Source organism: Cetorhinus maximus, chromosome 1 (assembly GCF_964194155.1).
Source record: "Cetorhinus maximus chromosome 1, sCetMax3.hap1.1, whole genome shotgun sequence".
NCBI classification, from domain to species: Eukaryota; Metazoa; Chordata; class Chondrichthyes; order Lamniformes; family Cetorhinidae; genus Cetorhinus; species Cetorhinus maximus.
Window position 1 is genome coordinate 249,350,299 of NC_135879.1, and position 18,700 is coordinate 249,368,998.

Sequence of the window (18,700 nt, forward strand, 5' to 3'; positions counted from 1 at the left end):
ATTGCACAGGAGGGGGTGTAGAGGAGATTCACCAGGATGTTACCTGGGATGAAACATTTAAGTTATGAAGAGAGGTTGGATAGACTTGGGTTGTTTTCGTTGGAACAGAGAAGACTGAGGGGCGACCTGATCGAGGTGTACAAGATTATGAGGGGCATGGACAGAGTGGATAGGGAGCAGCTGTTCCCCTTAGTTGAAGGGTCAGTTGCAAGGGGAAATAAGTTCAAGGTGAGGGGCAGGAGGTTTAGGGGGGATGTGAGGAAAAACTTTTTTACCCAGAGGGTGGTGACGGTCTGGAATGCGCTGCCTGGGAGGGTGGTGGAGGCGGGTTGCCTCACATCCTTTAAAAAGTACCTGGATGAGCACTTGGCACATCATAACATTCAAGGCTATGGGCCAAGTGCTGGTAAATGGGATTAGGTAAGTAGGTCAGGTGTTTCTCACATGTCGGTGCTGACTCGATGGGCCGAAGGGCCTCTTCTGCACTGTGCGATTCTGTGATTCTGTGACATGTGTGTCATGTTCTACACAATTTGACTACATCCCTATGCAATTGAGGTCAATAAAAATGTTTGTATCTTCGCCTGTGTCTTTCTAATTCCTTAATGTCCCCCATTTGGAATTTCATGAGCTATCCTCAAAATATCATTTCTATACCCAAATGGGATAACAATCTGATGTACTTCCCTCCAGTTTTCATTTGCTGAAACATGATACGGCCTCTATTTTCTCATTAAAATATTACCTTTAAGGGTAATAACATTCTGGAATACATTCTGCCTCTGAGTAAGCTGTCTTGATATAAATGTTGTATTTGTAAATCGTATTCCTGTAACTCCACTAACTGTGTTAAGTTAAACACTTCAGCTGAATTGCCCTTTAGACTTTCTTCTTGAACAATGTTATCAAACACTTTGTCAGCTAATTGGATTTCAACACCTTCTTCCTGTCTTTCAACTGCCTGTCCTTCTTGGTTTTCTTGTTTCAACCTATGAGCCTGTGAGTTGTCTAGGAAAATTTAAAGACATCACAGCAAGTGATGAAAGTGAAAACAGACAGGAAGGCTACAGCTCAGGATTTTGTTGATGGGGAGAAAGTGCTAGTTCTGTTACCAATACTGGGTGACTCATTAAAGGCAGGGTATCTTGGGCCTTACAGGATTGAAAAGAAATTGAGTGAAGTGAATTATTTAATAAATACTCCAGATAGAAGAAAGAAGCAGAGGGTGTGTCATGTAAATATGCTTAAAAAGTACTTTGACAGGGAAGAGGACCAAAAGGAGGTCTTAGTGGTGGTAGAAAAAGAGAAAGTAGAAATGCAGGATTCTGAAATTGATTTTCCTCAAATCAAATTGGATAATGAGGGAGTATTTGAAAATTTAAATGTAATATTGACTTACCTTCCAGGCAACTGTCAAAGTGATTTGGAAAAGCTATTGCAGTCACATAAAGCTGTTTGTAGAAATAAATTGGGGAAGACAGACTTAACTATTCATGATGTGTCTGTAGAAGTTGCATCTTTGGTAAGGTAACATCCTTATAGATTAAATCCAGACACAATCTGGAAACAAACCAGGACACTCTCTCTTTAACATTTCTGTTGTAGACACCTCTACAGGCTGCTCAACTACCATAGGCATCACCTAAGTTTGTGATCCAGCTATATCATTGCCCAGAATGAATTGAACTCCTGCAATGGGCAATTTTTCCACCACTCCAAAAGTCACTTGGCCGGTTTTCCACTTACTCTTTAAATTTACCTTTCACGATGGAATAGGTTTAGTATTTCCTTGAACCTCATTTATTTTCACCTGTTCCTGCAATACTGCCTCTGAACAACAAATGTCACTATCCCACAACATTAAGGATTGACTAGCCCCTGTGTCTCTTAAAATTTTACCATCTTTATCTACTCCACCCTGTACACATGGAAAGACTTTTCCTTCGCACACAAAATCTCTGAACATTTCTGCAACCTGCTCCTCAGAATTTTCTTGGGTAAATTGTGAACACATTCCGACATCCTTACCTACCACTGATTCTTCTGCTTTATCTGTACACAAGCCATTGTTTTTCACTGTGCCTGAACTTCAGGACCTACTCACTCTTACTTCTAGAACCTTATCTACACCCCTACAATTCTAACAGATTTTGCCTGCAATTTCCAGCACACTGAGTTTGTGTGTCCAACTTTATTACAATGAAAGCACCTCAATTTTCGAATGTCATTTCTAGCCCCTGCACTTTCCTTTTTAATCTGAGAGAAAAAAAAAAATTCTTGGGAATTTCCACCTTCTCCGTCTCTTCCCTGACTACCCACCTTCCTTTCACTTTCCCACTTTCTATCCTTCTCCGATTTGAAAGGGTAACAAGAAAATGGTTTAGCTCTATGAACTATCTCATTGTCACCAGCTATCTGCTGCTTGTCTTAATGTTTGAACCCTCTGTTCCTCCACATGAGTTCTCACTACTGAAGGAATTGAATTTTTAAATTTATCCAAAAGAATTACTTCTCTAAGAACTGCAAATGTTGTCTCTATTTTTATTGCCCGTATCCACCAGTGAAAATTACTTTGTTTTACTCTTTCAAACTCAATATAAGTTTGCCCAGGCTGTTTTCTCATATCCCTAAATTTCTGCCTGTATGCCTTAGGGACCAACTCATATGCACTCAAAATAGCCTTTTTTAACCACATCACAATTCACTGATACCTCTTCAGATAGCGAAGCATATACTTCATGTGCCCTACCTACCAACCTGGATTGCAATAACAATGTCCAGCTTTCCTGTGGCCATTTCATCTGTTCAGCTATCTTCTCAAATGAAATAGAAATGCTTCAACATCTTTTTCCTCAAACGTTGGATGAGCTTGCATAAATTTAAACATCTCCCCACTGGGTTTTATGTTAGAGATTTTTTCATCATCAAAACTTCCCTCAGAATCTGGGGTCTATTTTTTGACTTCCAGCCTTTTAAGCCAACATTTTCTGTCTCTTTCCTTATTTCTCTCTTCCATTGCTAACATTTCCATCTGGAGATCAAGTTTTCGGATTTCAATTTCTTTTTGAAATAATCTCTCTTTTTCCCTTTCTTTTTCTGCTGCCTCTAGTTCCAGTTTTTTCATTTCCAATTCTTTTTTCCTTTTCATTTGCCTCCAATTCAAGTTTTCTCAGTTCTTTTGCTTGTTTGAATTCAAGCCTCTTTATTTCTAACTGAAGTCTCAATACCTCCAGCTGTGATGCACTAGTGTCAGGTATCACTTCCAACTTTAAATGCTGTGCTATACCTTCAATTATGTCTGCTTTCTTAGCCCCTGCAGGTAATGCCAATTGTAAGTTATCCACCAATTCCAATAACTTAATTTTAGTTACCTTTTGTAAACGAGCCAAAGTTATAACTTCAACTCCCAGGCAAGTCTGAGTAACTGCCCAAAGCCATCTTGCAGTCTCAGCACTGCAAAAAAACCTCACCCCAACTCCTGAATTCAAAGTGCTTCTCGTACTAGTATCAACTTCAACCCAACCAAGGAATTTCAAATATATCGTGGTTGAGCCACCAACTATGTTATGGCACAGCCAATGGTAAATGTTGAGCTGTTCAAATCCCAAAGGGAAACTTGAAACAACTGCCGCAACTTGTTTTGCAATTTGTATAAATTTTGAGATGCGTGCTCTGAATTCAGTACTAACAAGACCACTAAGTCCTATAGATTTTTACAAAACTGGATTAACCTTTATAATAGAAGAAATATCCATTGTTTCACTATGTCTTTGGACTTTATCTCCTTGATAATAAAACCCACTCATAGCATTAAGTTTTACCAGTAATCTTTGGGAAAAATAAACACCCATTCCCAAACTTCACCTGGCTAGGTGACACATTTCACCCCTCCTTTGAAAACAATCTAGTCAGGTTTTTTTCGAAATACAAATATTCCCTTGACACCTATGTTTCTAAGCTTCTCCATGTTTATCTAATGAACATTTCAAACCGAAACTCTCTTCTTAGATCAAAGCACCCAGATTAGCTGCCTCTAATTCAATTAAATCACATGCACACAAACACATATAGACACATCCCACTATTACACTAGTTTACAATAAATTCCAATAATATTATGAGAATTATTATATCTTCTTGACACCCTGGGATGTTGATAGTGGGGGATTCAGTGATGGTAATGCAATTGAACATCAAGGGGCAATGATTAGATTCTCCCTTGTTGGAGATAATCATTGCCTGGCACTTGTGTGGTGTGAATGTTACTTGTCACTTGTCAGCCCAAGCTAGGATATTGTTCAGGTCTTGTTACATTTGGACATGGACTGCTTCAGTATCTGAGGAGTCACGAATGGTGCTGGACATTGCGCAATCATCAGTGAACATCCCCACATCTGACCTTATGATGGAAGGAAGGTCATTGATGAAGCAGTTGAAGATGGCTGGGCCGAGGACACTACCCTGAGGAACTCCTGCAGTGATGCCCTGGAGCTGAGATGACTGACCTCCAACAACCACAACCATCTTCCTTTGTGCTGGGTATGACTTCAACCAGCGGAGGGTTTTCCCCTGATTCACATTGACTCCAGTTTTGCTAGGGCTCCTTGATGCCACTCGGTCAAATGCTGCCTTGATGTCAAGGGCAGTCACTCTTACCTCATCTCGGGAGTTCAGCTCGTTTGTCCATGTTTGAACCAAGGCTGTAATGAGGTCAGGAGCTGAATGGTCCTGGTGGAACCCAAACTGGGCATCAGTGAGTAGGTTATTGCTAAGCAAGTGCCACTTGATAACACTGTTGATGACCCCTTCCACTACTTTACTGGTGATTGACAGTAGACTGATGGGGCTGTAATTGGCTGGGTTGGAAGAGTCCTGCTTTTTGTGTATAGGACATACCTGGGCAATTTTCCACATTACCGGGTTAGATGCTGGTGTTATAGTTGCACTAGATCAGCTTGGCTAGAGGTGCAGCGAGATCTGGAGCACGTCTTCAGTACAATTGCCGGAATATTGTCAGGGTCCATAGCATTTGAAGTATCTAGTGCCTTCAGCCATTTCTTGAGTGGGAAAATGAGGAGTGAATTGAATTGGCTGAAGACTGACATCTGTGATGTTGGGGACCTCCAGAGAAGGCTGAGATGGATCATTCACTTGGCACTTCTGGATGAAAATTGTAGCAAATGCTTCAGCCTTATATTTTGCACTGATGTGCTGGGCTCCTCCATCATTGAGGATGGGGATATTTGTCGAGCCTCCTCCAGTGAATTGTTTAATTGTCCACCACCATTCATGACTGGATGTAGCAGGACTGCAGAGCTTAGATCTGATCCATTGGTTGTTTGATCACTTAGCCGTGTCTATCACTTGCTGCTTATGCTGTTTGGCATGCAAGTAGTCCTGTGTTATAGCTTCACCAATTTCAAAGCTCATTTTTAGGTATGCCTGGTGCTGCTCCTGGCATGCCCTCCTGCACTCTTCATTGAACCAGGGTTGATCCCCTGGCTTGATGGTAATGGTAGAGTGGGGGATATGCTGGACCATGAGGTTACAGATTGTGATTGAGAACGCCAGCACCTGAGCTGAGAGCACAGCAAGCAGTACAAAAGCTGCCGCCAATTGGTCAGGTGGAGGTGGGTGGGGTTTCGGGTGGCCATGCAGCACACCAATCTCTGGCTATCCAATTGGTGGACAGCACTCTCTGGGATGTGTTAAGGGGCCTTCAGACTTAACTAAGAGAGGTCCTTAGCACACCCATGCTAACTCACGCGTCTCTCTCTTTCATCCTGCAGGAGAAGTAATCAGGGTTATGGAGCCTGGTGCCCTAGCTATACGCCTCCCCATAGGTGCACGAGGGACCCTGGCTGACTCCTTGAGGAGAAGGGGAAGTTGGATTGAGATCAAGTGTGTACCCCTATCGCATACATATTGTTGAAGGCCAACTATGGCATCAGCGATGGAGTTGAGCCCGTGCAGCAGTGCAGGAGCATCATCCTGGAGAAAGGTCTCCATGGTGGCCACCATCCTACCAGTGTTGACCTCAGTGCATTAGCATGCTGGTGCTATTACCTCAGCCTGAAGATGGGCTGACTCTTCCATCGTGCCTTGCAATCTGAGGAGTGCAGTGGACATCCCTTCCAGATGTTCTCGAGCTTGCCTTTGCAGCTCCAGCAACTGTGACATGACCGAGTCCAGAGGCTCGTCATCTGACTCAGATTCAGCAGCGTTCTGGCCTCCAGCAGTCCTCTGAGTCCCGGACACCTGGGAGGTCCCTGCCACCGCCTGCTGTGGATCAGACAGTGCGATGTGTTCACCAGATTGTGATCACGAGGCTATTCTAAAGCTAGGTCCTACCGAGGTATCTGTCTCTGTGCTGATCGAGGGTGTGAGTGAGCGCTGTGATGGGGTTTAAAGGAGTGTGCCTTCAGATTCCTCTTCAGAGGTTTCTTCAAGGCTTGTTTGGAGGCCCTGGGTTATGTATGTGTGCATTGCTGGCCAGGTCAGCAATTATTACCCACCCTTAGGTGCCCCCAGTTCAGAGGGCACTTAAGAATCAACCACATTCCTGTGGGTCTGGAGTCAATGTAGGCCAGACCAGGTAAGGACGGCAGATTCCCTTCCCTAAAGGACATTCACAGATCCCTGTGAATGTGTGATGGGTTTGTGAGTGTGTGAGTTGAGGGTGATGAGAAGAGTGACTGACCCTGGTGGAATGGAGGAGATCATTCATCCTCTTGTGGCACTGGGTGGCTGTCCTCTTTTGATGGACATTGGTACCGCTGCCACCACCTCCCAAGCCTGGTTGGTCAAGCCACTGCTCATCCTGCGGCCAGAACGGGGACAGAGGACATCACAGCGGGCCTTCATGGCATCCAAAAGGCGTTGCAGTGACGTGTCGCTAAACCTGGATGCTGCAGTATTTTTGCCTTTCCTGGGCATCTTCCCTGCAGCAGTTGTGGACTGGAAGCACTGAGATGTGTTCACATGGTTGGACTTTAAATATGGCGCCTGGCGTGATGAAGCGGCGAGGTGTTGGTGTGGTTGGGAAATGAGAGAAACATCATGTTTCCATAACTAATGTGGTGGGTTTGGAATGATACAAAGTGAAAACCCATCATTGCAGCCGGAAGGTAAAACTTTATTTTAACCACCCGCTCCCACACTTTGTACAAATCTGGGACGATTCCGCCCTGTGACTGTACGTGTGACCATTGCATGCCCTGTCATTGCATTGTCAGCAAACAGAGCCTTTCCACATTGCTAGTTAGGTGCCATTGTTGTAGCTGTACTGGAACAGTCTGGCTCAAGCAGCAACTAGTTTTGGAGCACTAAATCATGACTAATGTAGAGGAAGTATAGGTGCGTCAGTGCCATTTATAAAAATTGACTCTTTATCACTTCCATGGGGGAGTGTTAGTTGTCCTTTGATTCTAGAACATTCTTTCCTGTTTATATTGATTTCTCTTTTGCAGAGGTATCACTTTTTCGAAAGGTATTGCAGGCTTGGCAATTATGAATGTTATGTGTACAAAGCAGGATTCTGGAGGAGTAAACTCGGTGAGCAACCATTCTTTCTTCTATTTCCCCATTCCACTTGGACTGTAACTAACACATTACTATTGTTGAGGTAGAATGAACAGAACCTCAAACCACTGATGACTTCAATGCTAAAACTGAGCAAAAAGATTGATGGGAGAATATCTGCTACAGTGAGATGTCCACTCTGAAGGAAATAAGGATGTTTGTTCTATGATTTTGTGCAATGATTTAACAGCTGTTATGATCCACATGGAGATCAACAACCAAAAAGAACCAAATTTAACAAATGACCCCTTAAAAAGAGCAAGATTTCACTTTTATAACTTTTACTTTTACAATCAATCCAAAATCAGCATAAATTAAACATTAATTGTAGTCAATATACAACAAAAATCAATTTCATGACTGGATGACCAGAGATATTCAGGATACGATGAGAAGGAAAAGAGAGGCTTTTAGCAGGTACAAGGGGAGCAAGTCAGCGGAGGCATTAGTGGAGTACAGAAAGTGCAGGGTGGAGATTAAGCATGAAATTAGGAGAGCAAAGAGGGGATATAAGAAAGCTCTGGCTGGTAAAAGTAGGGAAAATCCCAACATATTCTATAAGTATATCAATGGGAAGAGGATAACCAGGGAAAGAGTAGGGCCCATTAGGGACCAAAGGGGAAATCTATGGGTGAAGCCAGAGGACGTTGGTAGAGTGTTGAGTGAATTCTTCACATCCGTCTTCACCCAAGAAAATGAGGGTGAAGGTATCGAACTCGGGGAGAGAGACTGCGAGGTTCTTGAGCAAATTAATATAGGGAGTGACAAGGTATTGGAGGTGTTGGCAGGCTTAAAAGTGGACAAATCTCCAGGTCCGGGTGATTTGTGTCACAGACTGCTGAGGGAGGCAAGGGAGGAGATTGCAGGGGCTCTGACCAAAATTTTTAATTCCTCTCTGGCCACGGGGGAGGTGCCAGAGGACTGGAGAACAGCTAATGTGGTTCCGCTATTTAAGAAGGGTTGTAGAGATAAGACAGGGAACCACAGACCAGTGAGTCTCACGTCAGTTGTATGGAAACTATTGGAGAAAATTCTGAAGGAGAGTATCTATCTCCACTTGGAGAGGCAAGGTTGGATCAGGGATAGTTAGCATGGCTTTGTCAGAGGGAGGTCATGCCTAACAAATTTGATTGAATTTTTTGAGGAGATGACCAGTTGTGTAGATGAGGGTAGTGCAGTTGATGTCGTTTATATGGATTTCAGCAAAGCCTTTGACAAGGCCCCACATGGGAGATTTATAAAGAAGGTAAATGCACATGAGATACAGGGTAATTTGATAATTGGCTTAGTTGTAGGAGGCAGAGGGTGATGACAGAAGGATGCTTCAGTGACTGGAAGCCAGTGTCCAGTGGCGTACCACAGGGATCTGTGCTGGGTCCCCGATTATTCGTCATTTATATAAGCAACATAGATGACGATGTGGGGGGTAGGATTAGTAAGTTTGCGGATGATACAAAGATTGGCTGGGTGGTTAATAGTGAGGTTGAGTGTCTTGGGCTACAGGAAGATACATATGGGTAGGTCAAACGGGCAGATAAGTGGCAGATGGAATTTAACCCTGAAAAGTGTGAGGTGATATACTTTAGCAGGAGTAATTTGACAAGGAAGTATTCAATGAACGGCATGACACTAGGAAGTTCTGAGGAATAAAGGGACCTTGGCGTGTGTGTCCACAGATCTCTGAAGGTGGAGGGGCATGTTAGTGGGTTGGGGAAAAAGGCATATGGGACACTTGCCTTTATCAATTGAGGCATAGATTACAAAAGTAGGGAGGTCATGTCGGAGTTTTATAGAACCTTGGTGAGGCCACAGCTGGAGTACTGTCTGCAGTTCTGGTCACCACATCATAGGAAGGATGTGATTGCACTGGAGGGGGTGCAGAGGAGATTCACCAGGATGTTGCCTGGGATGAAACATTTAAGTTATGAAGAGGGGTTGGATAGACTTGGGTTATTTTCATTGGAGCAGAGAAGACTGAGGGGTGATCTGATTGAGGTGTACAAGATTATGAGGGGCATGGACAGGGTGGATAGGGAGCAGCTGTTCCCCTTAATTGAAGGTTCAGTTACGAGGGGGCATATGTTCAAGGTGAGGGGCAGGTGGTTTAGGGGGGATGTGAGGAAAAACGTTTTTACCCAGAGGGTGGTGACAGTCTGGAATGCACTGCCTGGGAGGGTGGTGGAGGCGGGTTGCCTCACATCGTTTAAAAAATACCTGGATGAGCACTTGGTACGTCATAACATCCAAGGCTATGGGCCAAGTGCTGGTAAATGGGATTAGGTAGGTAGGTCAGGTGTTTCTCATGTGTCGGTGCAGACCTGATTGGCCGAAGGGCCTCTTCTGCTCTGTGATTCTGTGAATAGAATATTAGGCCTCTCGAACTGCTCCACCATTCAATACAATCTGCCTCAACTTCACATTGCTGGCTCTGTCACCTGTTGGAGAGCCAGACTAGCACCTATGCCCTTCAGAACTTAGGCAGCTTGGTCAGTAGTGGTGCTCTGAGCCACATTTGTGATGGGCATTGAATCACCCCACCCAGAGTAAATTCTGTTCCCTTCTCACCCTCAGTGATTCTTCCAACTGGTGATCAGCATGGTTATTGATTCATTGGCTGGGTTGGGGAATCGGTGGGGTGGTGGTGGTCGATGGTAATCATAAGAGCATAAGAAATAGGAGCGGATGTTGGCCATTCAGTCTATCAGGTCTGCTCCTACATTCAATGGGATCATGGCTGATCTGAAAATCCTCAACTCCAAATTTCCTGCCTTCTCCCCATAACCTTTGATTCCCTTACTGATTAAAAATCTGTCTATCTCAGTCTTGAATATACTTAACGACCCAGCCTCTGCAGCCCACTACGGTAGAGAATTCCACAGATTCACTACCATCTGAGAGAAGAAATTCCTCCTCGTCTTACAAAGTGACATGGACAGGTTAGGTGAATGGGCCAAAATTTGGCTGATGGAGTTTAACGTGGATAAGTGTGAGGTTATCCATTTTGGTCGGAAGAATAAAAAGGCGACATCATTTAAATGGAGAGAAACTTCAGAATGCTTCAGTGTCGATGGATCTGGGTGTCCTCGTGCATGAATCACCGAAAGCTAGTATGTAGGTACAGCAGGTAATAAGGAAGGCAAATGGAATTTTGGCATTTATTGCTAAAGGAATAGAGTATAAAAATAGGGAAGTGTTGTTACAACTGTGCAAGGCATTGGTGAGACCCCACCTGGAGTACTGTGCACAGTTTTGGTCCCCTTGCTGGAGGGAGGATGTAGTTGCACTGGAGGTGGTTCAGAGGAGGTTCACTAGATTGATTCTAGAGATGCGGGGCTTGTCTTATGAGGAGAGGTTGAGCAGTTTAGGCATATACTCGCTAGAGTTTAGAAGGATGAGAGGAGATCTAATTGAGGTATATAAGATGCTAAAGGGGAAGACAAAGTAGACGTGGATTGGATGTTTCCCCTTGTGGGGCATTCTAGAATGAGAGGCCATAGTTTTAGGTTAAGGGGTGGTAGATTTAAATCAGAGATGAAGAGGAATTACTTTTCTCAAAGGGTCATGAATGTGTTGAATTCACTACGTCAGATTGCAGTGGATACCGGGACGCTGAATAAATTTAAGGAGGAGATAGACAGATTTTTAATTAGTAATGGGTTCAGAGGTTATGGGGAGAGGGCAAGAAATTGGAGTTGAGGCCGAAATGAGATCAGCCATGATCGTAATGAATGGCGGGGCAGGCTCGAGGGGCTGAATTGCCGACTCCTGCTCCTAGTTCTTATGTTCTTATGTCTCTGTTTTAAATGGGTGCCTCCTTACTCTGAGATTATAGCCTCTGGTCCTAGGCTCTCCTATAAGGGGAAACAATCTCTCAGCGCCTACCCTGTCAAGTTGCCTAAGAATCTTATATGTTTCAATAATGTTGCCTCTCATTCTTCTAAATTCCAATCAGTACAGGCAAAAGCTACTCAACCTCTCCTCATAAGAATCTCCATACCCAGGTTCCTTCTCTGGACTGCCTCCAATGCCAGTATGTCTTTCTTTAGATATGGGGACCAAAACTGTTCACAGTATTCTAGATGTGGTCTAACTAGTGCCTTGTACAGTTTTTGCAGGACTCCCCTATTTTTATGCTCCATTACCCTTGAAATAAAGGCCAACTTTCCATTTGCCTTCCCTATTATCTGCTGAACTTGTCTGTTAGCTTTTTGTGATTCATGCACAAGGGCCCCCAAATCCTACCATGCTGCAGCCTTCTGCAATCTTTCTCCATTTAAATAATATTCAGCTCCTGCATTCTTCCTGCCAAAGTGCATAACCTCACATTTCCCACATTATATTCCATTTGCCAAGTTTTGCCCATTCACTTATACTGTCTACATCCCTCTGTAGACTCCTTGTGTCATCCTCACCACTTGCCTTCCCACCTATTTTTGTGTTACCTACAAACTTGGTGATAGTACATTCACTTCCCTCATCCAAACATTTATATATATTGTAAATAATTGTGGCCCCAGCACTGAACCCTGGCACTCCACTAGTTACAAGTTGCCATCCTGAGAATGTCCCCCTTGTTCAAACCCTCTGTCTTCTATTGATTAGCCAATCCTCTATCCATGCTAATATCCTATCCCCAACACCGTGGGCTCTTATCTTATTAAGTAGCTGATGTGTGGTACCTTATCGAACACCTTTTAGAGCAAATATGTTACACCAACTGGTTCCCCTTTATCTATCGAGCTTGTTACCTCTGCAAAGAATTCTAATAAATTTGTCAGGTGTGATTTCCCCTTCATGAAGCCATGCTGACTGTGCTTGATTAGATTATGCATTTCTAAATGCTCTGTTATTACATCCTTTATAATAGACCCCAACATTTTCCCAGTGACACATGTTAAGCTAACTGGCCTATTGTTACCTGTTTTTGTCTCCCTTTTTGAATAAGGGTGTTACATTGGCAATTTTCCAATCCTCTGGGACTTTTCCCGAATCTGAGGATTCTTGGAAGATTACAACCAGTGCATCCACTATCTCTGTAACTACTTCCTTTAATAATCAACAGGAAGTTTTCTTCTCGTGTTTAACCTGATGCCATGAAACTTCGTGGGGTTCAGAGTCAATGTTGAGGACTCCTAGGGCAACTCCCTCCTGACTGTATACCACTGTTACACCACCTGTGGTGGCCCTGTCTTGCCAGTGGGACAGGACAAGGCCAAGGGATGGTGATGGTTGTGCTTGGGATATTGTCTGCAAGGTATGATTTGGTGACTATGACTATGTCAGGCTGTTGCTTGACCAGTCTGTTGGACACCTCCCCAGGCTTTTGCACAATTCCCCAGAAATTAGTAAGGAGATCTTTGCGGGGTTGACAGGGATGGATTTGGTGTTGTCATTTCCAGTGCCTAGTTAATGCTAGCTTTTAATTCCTGATCATTTCAAGTGATACAGTGTTGTAGTGGTAATGCCTTGGGCTAGTAGTCTATAGGCCCAGGCTAGTGCTCTGGGGACATGGGGACATGGGTCCAAATCCCACCAAGACAGCTGGTGGAATTTAAACTTGATCAAAAAATCTGAAGTATAAAGCTAGTCTCAGTAATGATGACCATGAAAACTATCATCAATTGTTGTAAAAACCCACCTCGTTCACTAATGTCCTTTAGGGAAGGAAATCTGATGTCCTTACTTGGTCTGGCCTACATGTGACTCCAGTCCCACAGCAATGTCATTGAGTGTAAAGTTGGGAGATCAATGAGTGAGGGAACCTTAAGAATTAATCTCCTTCTAAAATTTAGCCTTGTTTCCATTTAGCATTTAACTACAATTTACTGCTTAAGTTAAGTTTAAGTTTCATCCGGTCTGAAGCAGGGATAAACAAGCTCTCCAGCTGTAATTAGTTAATTAGCTATTTACAGGAGAAGACACTGATTGCTGAGTGAGTTTCAGTAATTCTACATTTCACTAGAAACTAGTTCAAAAGTAATGTTGAGTTACGGCGGGGCAGCTCAGCCAAGTGGAAACTCTTTTGAGTTATCAACAGTCACAGATTGCAACTCTTTCAAGTACAATCACAGTTCTTGGTTTCCGGGAGTGGGACATGAAGCCACAACCCTCTGATTCAAAGGCGAGGGTGCTATGAACTGAGCCACAGCTGTGCATCATGTGGTATGTGGGACGTCATGGATGCTTCAAGTGGCCTTGATGAACACATCTGCAGGAAATGTCACCAGCTGCAGACACCTGGGGTTCAGAATTCAAGTGGTGGCTGAAGTCACTGTGGTGCATCATCAATGCTGAGGACAATGTGGATAGCAGGTTCAGAGAGGTGGTCACACAGTATTTAAGAATATGCAGGCAGAAAAGGAATTGAGCACCACCAGAAAGTGTAGGAGGATCAAGCAGATAGCGCAGGAGTCTCCAGAGTTTATCTTGCTCACGAACTGGATTTCCATTTTGGAACAAAAACAAAAATACCTGGAAAAACTCAGCAGGTCTGACAGCATCTGCGGAGAGGAACACAGTAAACGTTTCGAGTCCGTATGACTCTTCACCAGAACATTTTGGATGCTGTTAAGGATGGTAATTCCTCAGTGGTGTGTGAGAAGAGCCACGGCATCACGTGTCTCAGCTGCACGGGTGGGAAGGAAGAAGAGTGGAAGAGAAATAGTGGCAGGGGATTTGATACTAAGGGGAACAGACTGGTGTTTCTGTGGCAGTAGACGTGACTCCAGGATGGTATATTGTCTCCCTGGTTCCAGGGTCAATGATGTCACTGAAAGGCTGCAGGACATTTGGCTGGGGGAGGGTGAACAGCCAGAGGTTGTGGTTCATTGTTACAAAAGACATAGGAAGAAACAGAAATTATGTTCTGAAAGCAGGTTTTAGGGAGCAAGTGGGGAGTATTTCATCACACTCCTGACTTGTACCTTTTAGATGGTGGTCAGGCTTTGAAGAGTCAGGAGGTGAGTTACTTGCTGCAGAATTCCTAGCCTCTGACCTGCTCTTGTAGCTACAGTATTTATATGGCAGGTTCAGTTCAGTTTCTGATCAATTGTAACTCCCAGGATGTTGATAGTGGAGGACTCCCCAAAGCCTGTCCACCATCTACAAGGCACAAGTCAGGAGTGTGATGGAACACTCTCCACTTGCCTGGATGAGTGCAGCTCCAAAAACACTCAAGAAACTTGACACCATCCAGGACAAAGCAGCCCACTTGATTGGCACCCATTCCACAAACATTCACTCCCTCCGCAACTGATACACAGTAGCAGCAGTGTGTACCATCTACATGGTGCACTGCAGAAACTCACCAAGGCTCCTTAGGCAGCACCTTCAAAATGCACGACCACTACCATCTAGAAGGACAAGGGCAGCAGATCCTGGGGAACACCATCACCTGGAAGCTCACCTCCAAGCCACTCACCACCCTGGCTTGGAAATACAGCGCCGTTCCTTCACTGTCGCTGGGTCAAAATCCTGGAACACCCTCCTTAACAGCACTATGGGTGTAACTACCCTAGGTGGACTGCAGCGGTTCAAGAAGGCAGCTCACCACCACCTTCTCAAGGGCAATTAGTGATGGGCAATAAATTCTGACTTAGCCAGCGATGCTCACATCTTGTAAATATGGAGGAGGATCCATAAATAACCCCATCCTCAATGATGGAGGAGCCCAGCACATCAGTGCAAAAGATAAGGCTGAAGCATTTGCTACAGTCTTCAGCCAGAAACGTCGAGTGGATGATCCATCTCGGCCTCCTCCAGAGGTTCCCAGCATCTCAGATGCCAGTCTTTAGCCAATTCAATTCACTCCACGTGATATCAAGAAGTGGCTGAAGGCACTGGACACTGCAAAGACTATGGGCCCTGACAATATTCTGGCAATAGTACTGAAGACTTATATTCCAGAACTTTCTGCACCCCTAGCCAAGCTATTCTAGTACAGCTACAACACTGGCATCCACCTGGCTATGTGCAAAGTTGCACAGGTATGTCCTATGCAAAAAAGCAGGACAAATCCAACCCGACCAAGTACCTCCCCATCAGTCTACTCTCTAAAACCAGTAAAGTAATGGAAGGGGCCATCAACAGTGCTATCAAGTGGCACTTGCTTAGCAATAACCTGCTCACTGATGCCCAGTTTGGGTCCCACCAGGGCCACTCAGCTCCTGACCTCATTACAGCCTTGGTTCAAACATGGACAAAAGAGCTGAATCCCTGAGGTGAGGTGAGAGTGACTGCCCTTGACATCAAGGCCGCATTTGACCGAGTGTGGCATCAAGGAGCCCTAGCAAAACTGGAGTCAATGGGAATCAGGGGGAAAAATCTCTACTGGGTGGAATCACCCCCAGCACAAAGGAAGATGGTTGTGGTTGCTGGAGGTCAGTCATCTCAGCTCCAGGACATCACTGAAGGAGTTCCTCAGGGTAGTGTCCTAGGCCCAACCATCTTCAGCTGCTTCAATGACCTTCCTTCCATCATAAGGTCAGAAGTGGAGATGTTTGCCGATAATTGCACAATGTTCAGCACCATTCGTGACTCCTCAGGCATTGAAGCATGTCCAAATGCAGCAAGACCTGGACAATATGCAGGCTTGGGCTGACAAATGGCAAGTAACATTCGCGCCACACAAGTGTCAGGCAATGACCATCTCCAACAAGAGAGAATCCAACCATCGCCCCTTGATATTCAAAGGCACTACCATCACTGAATTCTCCAAATATCAACATCCTGGGGGTTACCATTGACCAGAAACTGAACTGGACTAGCCATATAAATATTGTGGCTACAAGAGCGGGTCAGAGGCTAGGAATCCTGCGATGAGTAACTCACCTCCTGACTCCCCAAAGCTTGTCCACCATCTACAAGGCACAAGTCAGGTGTGTGATAGAATACTCCCAACTTGCCTGGACAAATAAAGCTCCCACAACACCCAAGAAGCTTGACATCATCCAGGACAAAGCAGCCACTTGACTGGCACCACATCCACAAACATTCATTCCCTCCACCACCGACGCACAGTAACAGCAGTGTGTACTATCTACAAGATGCACTGCAGGAATTCACCAAGGTTCCTTCGACAGCACCTTCCAAACTCACAACCACTATCATCTAGAAGGACAAGTGCAGCAGATAGATTATAGGTTCCACCAATTATAGGTTCCCCTCCGAGTCACTCACCTGACTTGGAAATACATCACCGTTCCTTCACTGTCACTGGGTCAAAAGCCTGGAACTCCCTGCCCAGTAGCACTGTGGATGTACCAACTTCACATGGACTGCAGCGCTTCAAGAAGGCAGCTCACCATCACCTTCTCAAGGGCAACTAGGGAAGGGCAATAAATGCTGGTCCAGCCAGTGAAGCCCATATCCTGTGAATGAATTTTTAAAAATGATTTTTTTTTTAAAATCAATGATGGTAATGCCATTGAATGCCAAAGGACAATGGTTATATTCTCTCTTTTTGAGATGTTCATTGCCTGGCACCTGTTTGGCACGAATGTTACTTGCCACCTGCCAACCCAAGCCAGGATATTGTCCAGACCTTGCTGCATTTGGACATGGACTGCTCAGTATCTGGGGAGTCTCAAATGGCGCTGGATTTTAGCAAGGCTTTTGAAAAGGTCCCACATGAAAGATTGGTTAAAAAAACAAAAGCCTATGGGATCTGGGGAATGTAGCAAACTGGATAAAACATTAGCTCAGTGGCAGGAGACAAAGAGTAATTGTTGATCGATGTTTTGGCGTCTAGAAGTCTGTTCCCACTCTTCACACTCAATAATAGGTCCCCTGTTGTTTGTGGTATATATTAATGATTTGGATGTAAATGTGAGGGCACTGATCAGGAAGTTTGCAGATGACACAATAATTGGCCGCATGGCTGATACCGAGGTGGATAGCTATAGACTGCAGGAAGGCAACAATGTCACGTGAGCAGAAAAGTGGCAAATGGAATTCAACCCAGAGAATTGTGAGGTGATGCATTTGGGGAGGTCAAACAAGGCAAACACAATAAATGGGAGAATACTGAGAGGTGTCATGGAAGTGAGTGATTTTGGAGTGAATGTCCACAGATCCCTGAAGGTAGTAGGACAGGTCAATAAGTTAGTTAAGAAGGCATATGGAACCCTCAATGTTAGAAAATGTGAACTTGTTCACTTTGACAGGAAGAATAGTCTGGTAATACGCTTTTAAGAGAATGTGAGAAGATTGACCATGTGATTGTATTACCCAATTGCTGCATAGCACAGGCTACATTGTTAATCAGTAGTTTAGAATAGGTTCTAGTTGGAGAAACACACATGTGTTTGTGCTCTATTGCTTATGGGAGTAAACAGCATGTGTTCACTTCACAATGGCCTCTTCGTCCACATCGTTTAGTTTACCAACTCACCCCTCAGTAGATAGGCATGCAACTGTATTTACTGAGCAAAGCAATCCAATATTAAGATATGACAAATAGAAAGCCAGTATTCTATTTAAATGGAGAGAGATTGCAGAACTCTCAGGTATAGAGGGATCTGGAAGTCCTGGTACATGAATCTCAAAAGGTTTTCTGCAGGTACAGCAAGTGATTAGGAAGGCAAAATGGAATGTTGGCATTCACTGCAAGAGGAATTGAGTATAAAAGTAGGGAATGTTTTACTGCAGCTATACATGGCTATAGTGAGACCACATCTGGAGTATTGTGTGCAGTTTTGGTCTCCTTATTTGAAAAAAAAGATATAATTGTGTTAGAAGCAGTACAGAGAATGTTCACTTGACTCATTCCTGGGATGAAGGCCTTATCTCATGAAGAATGGTTAAACAGGTTGGGCCTACAGCCATTGGAGTTTCGAAGAATGAGAGGTGATCTTGCTGAAACATATAAAATCCTGAGGGGATTTGAAATGAGAGATCCTGGAGGTTTCCACTTGTGGGAGAGACTAGAACTAGGGGACACAGTTTAAGAATAAGAGATTAAAATCACAGAATCAGAATCACAGAATTGTTACAGTGCAGCATCTGTGCTTGCTCTCTGAATGAACATTTCACCTCATGCCTTTCCTGTGCCTTCACCCTGCAAATTATTCCTTTACAAATAATCATCTGATTCCCTCTTGAACGTCTCTTGAATGCCTCG

General features: G+C 44.2%; 1 protein-coding gene across 1 annotated transcript in view; it reads left to right on the forward strand.

Moving 5' to 3' along the window:
* Positions 1–18,700, forward strand: part of LOC144680358 (disintegrin and metalloproteinase domain-containing protein 12-like) — a 972,827-nt gene that overhangs the window by 712,989 nt on the left and 241,138 nt on the right. Inside the window, exon 10 of the mRNA XM_078541354.1 lies at positions 7,470–7,554. Within this exon, the coding sequence (XP_078397480.1) occupies positions 7,470–7,554 (85 nt within the window). The remainder of the gene's footprint in view (positions 1–7,469; positions 7,555–18,700) is intronic.